Here is a 3,150-nt window from a genome sequence, read left to right on the forward strand (position 1 = left end):
TATATCCTGAAGCAGTCTATCTCAGGCTCCACAGTGACTGTGAAATCCTCAGTAAAGGGTTTTTCTTTAAAACATTCCTAGCCCAGAGAGATAATCCCAAAGCATAACACACGGTTTACTAAACACTATGACATCAAATGACCTTGGTTTAAGTTGATGATTTATCAGATGGCAACAGAAATAAGCCCAGGGGTACGGCACAATGCAAGGGACAACTCACCACTGCAAACATGATGCTGGCAAGTGCAGTGAGACAGAAACAAATCTTGGTGGATTCTATGAACTTCCTTGTCCGGTCGACATACAGGCCGAGCAGGAAAGCACCCAGCAAACCACACACTGTGAACAGTGCACCATTCAGGCCAGCAAAATCCTGAAGGGCAGAGGAACAAGTAATGAGAAACTGCAGCAGTTAGGAAAGAGGTTGTAATGTCACTGACCCATCCACCACCTGCCAAGTGGTACACTTACTGAGGTAGGAAAAGCTTCCTTGGCTAATAGGGTAGCTGAGGTCTTCACAGTAGCAAATAACAGTGCCCAGGTGATTCTACATGTGTGTGGGGACAGCAGGATGACAGCTTTCCCAAAGGATGGCAAGTCTCTGCACACGTGTCAAGGGAGGCTGGGTGCAGAACAACAGCAGTTCCCTGACATTAAGTGCTCCAGCCTGGAGCCACTGGGCTCCTACAGGGGCAATCAGGTGCTTTGTCCACACTGGTGGTAACAGGTCCAGCTGCCTTGGGACCTGCTGCTGTTTACAATCATCCTCCTGGCCTTTTTTTCATGGGACCATGGAACTGCACTGGCAGACCCAAAGTGCGTTTGTTACATGAGACATAGCATGACTGGCTGTGTCAAGGTCTAATTAGAGAGGCAGTGAGTGGTAGCTAGGGTAGTGTACATGCGCTGTGGCCTGAAGGGATCACACACTGCTTCCATCACTTCAGCTCCATAAGAATTCAAATGCAGATAGCAATCCTAAAAGCACAGAAGCTTTTAACAAATGTGGGCAAATATTTCTGGAAGCCTCACGGGCAGACTGAAAGAAAAGGGTATGGGGAATAGGTTCTGTGGGCTAAAGGGACGGGACAAGCCAGTGACAGACAAAAGCATTATGATGCACAGAAAGTAAGGCTACAAAGTTTAAACAGTTTCCAGGTAAAAGACAATGGAGTGTGCAAACGTGACCTGGCTATGAAACCTTGAGCCAGATACCAGACCTAGGAGTTGAAGAGGGTGTGGACAGAGGCCAGGCATGTAAATGTGCATACATCTGGAGAGGTGTTTTAAGAGGACCCCCATGGCAGTACAAGGAGCAGGGCTGAAGTCCAGCCTGCTGAGGGGAAATGCATGAACTGGTACAGCCTCTTGCTATCACAGGGAGAGAACAGGAAGAACCAGCTGTGCACACAGTGTGCTGAACTGTAAAAGCAGCACCTGGTCAGTGTCATGGGAAGGATGGGAAACAGCTGTCACAGTACCTGTGACTTCCTCTGCTGCCCCAGCTTCATGTAGGTCTGTGCAAAGAAGAAAAGGTTCTTGCATCAACCTGCCTTCAGCTTCACTTTAGAGCTTGCCCGGGCCCCATTCTACTCTGGGATAGGTGACAGGCGGCCATCAGTGATCTGGAGTGGCTTAGAAAAATCACAATACTCTTTTTTCCCAAAAAATGTTTCATTTCCAAATGGGAACCTGATCATAGGCAGTAATGAAAATGCAGGTCATCCATTACCTCTGGATTAATGGACTGCTTAATCCATACTAGATAATGTGAGCAAATAAGATGTGAGACTCCAGCATACTCAACCGTCTTCGTTTTGCTCTGAGTCCCTTATCAGGGAAAATCAATTTGATGGTATCATAGAGGATGTGAACAATGGAGAGGAAAGGAGGAAGACTCACATTTGAATACCCCTTTTCACAAAGGATCTGTTCTAGCAGAGCTGAAAAGCAGGTGAACATCCCAATTCCTCCTCCAAAGCACACTGCCAGGATGATGTATGCCTTGTTCCTCAGGAGCTACAAAAAGAAGTTAATGTAAGTTAGTGGAGTGAGGGGAAAAGGGGGAACTGGCTGTGACAGTAGACTTGAGGGTCAGTGGCTCTGACCCCTCACTTGAAAATGCCGACAGGGCAACCCTGTGGTTATTGACAGAGTATGGCTCTGTCCTGTCAGTTCAGCCAGAGAACATGTTAAAATGGAGGCCATGTAGGGAGTCAAGATCTCTTAAGTGCCCAAATTGTTCCTTCACTTTGCCATGCATTGTCCCAACCTGTCACCACATCTGCTCAGAAGGATCAGGTTGTGTGGTCCTCCTGGATGAGCCCAGGTGTGCCTGTTTGGGATATCTGAATGGCAGCCAGCCCACAGCTGAACAGTGAGATAGCATCTCTTGCAGCTTTGCTGTCAGCAACTTCCACTCCCTGAGGAAAGAAGGGATCCTCGTCTCCTATAGGGGGCTTTCCATGGCAGGTTTGGTCGGGTAGCATTCAGAATCTGCCCTGTAAGCAGATTCCTCAGCATATTCCTCAGCCCTCTGGCAGGGCTGCATTACTCACTCCAGCACAGCACTCTCACTGCTACAGCACTTACCATTTTGAGCCCCGTGAAGAATGGCTGTGAGTTGGAGGCAGTTGCACTGGCTGAAGGGGGTGTTGGAGGAACCTTCTCACGAATCCCCAGAGTTGCTAGAGCACAGGCTGTTACTGCGGGGACAGCATAAACACCCAGCTACACAACATAAAGACAAGACAAGTTACCAGTCTTTCCAGCTCCACTGCCTCCAAACAAATAAATCAGCTGGACTCAAATCAGCCCAGCTGGATGATTAAAGCATTTTTCATTTACCATCAATGGAATGTGCCTCCCTTCAGGAACTAGTGCAGGTGACAACAAGTTTGCTACAAGAATACCCAAGGGATTGGCTGGAAGGAAATAAAAGAGACATTTTTTTCATGCAAGCAGTCAGAATAATGTGTCCACCCTGATTGTCTGCCACCACCAGAGCTGCAGTGTGCAGCAGTGTAATGAGTAAGGACAGAATAAGGCATATATAGGGAGAAACTAGGAGGGGAACATCTGGAGAAATTGACTGCGTGGTCTTACTCTTGCCACATCTGTTCTCTCACCCCCATGAATTCCATTCTGTGT

At 47.8% G+C, this 3,150-nt stretch overlaps 1 protein-coding gene across 1 annotated transcript in view; it reads right to left on the reverse strand.

The window, feature by feature from the left end:
- The window catches only part of MFSD7 (major facilitator superfamily domain containing 7), a gene marked incomplete at its 5' end in the record, with an annotated part of 14,351 nt that overhangs the window by 4,521 nt on the left and 6,680 nt on the right, over positions 1–3,150 (reverse strand). Inside the window, 4 exons of the mRNA XM_009083109.1 lie at positions 221–373; positions 1,903–2,019; positions 2,593–2,730; positions 2,848–2,924. Of these exons, the coding sequence (XP_009081357.1) occupies positions 221–373; positions 1,903–2,019; positions 2,593–2,730; positions 2,848–2,924 (485 nt within the window). The remainder of the gene's footprint in view (positions 1–220; positions 374–1,902; positions 2,020–2,592; positions 2,731–2,847; positions 2,925–3,150) is intronic.

This window comes from Acanthisitta chloris, unplaced genomic scaffold (assembly GCF_000695815.1).
Source record: "Acanthisitta chloris isolate BGI_N310 unplaced genomic scaffold, ASM69581v1 scaffold25659, whole genome shotgun sequence".
Lineage (NCBI taxonomy): Eukaryota > Metazoa > Chordata > Aves > Passeriformes > Acanthisittidae > Acanthisitta > Acanthisitta chloris.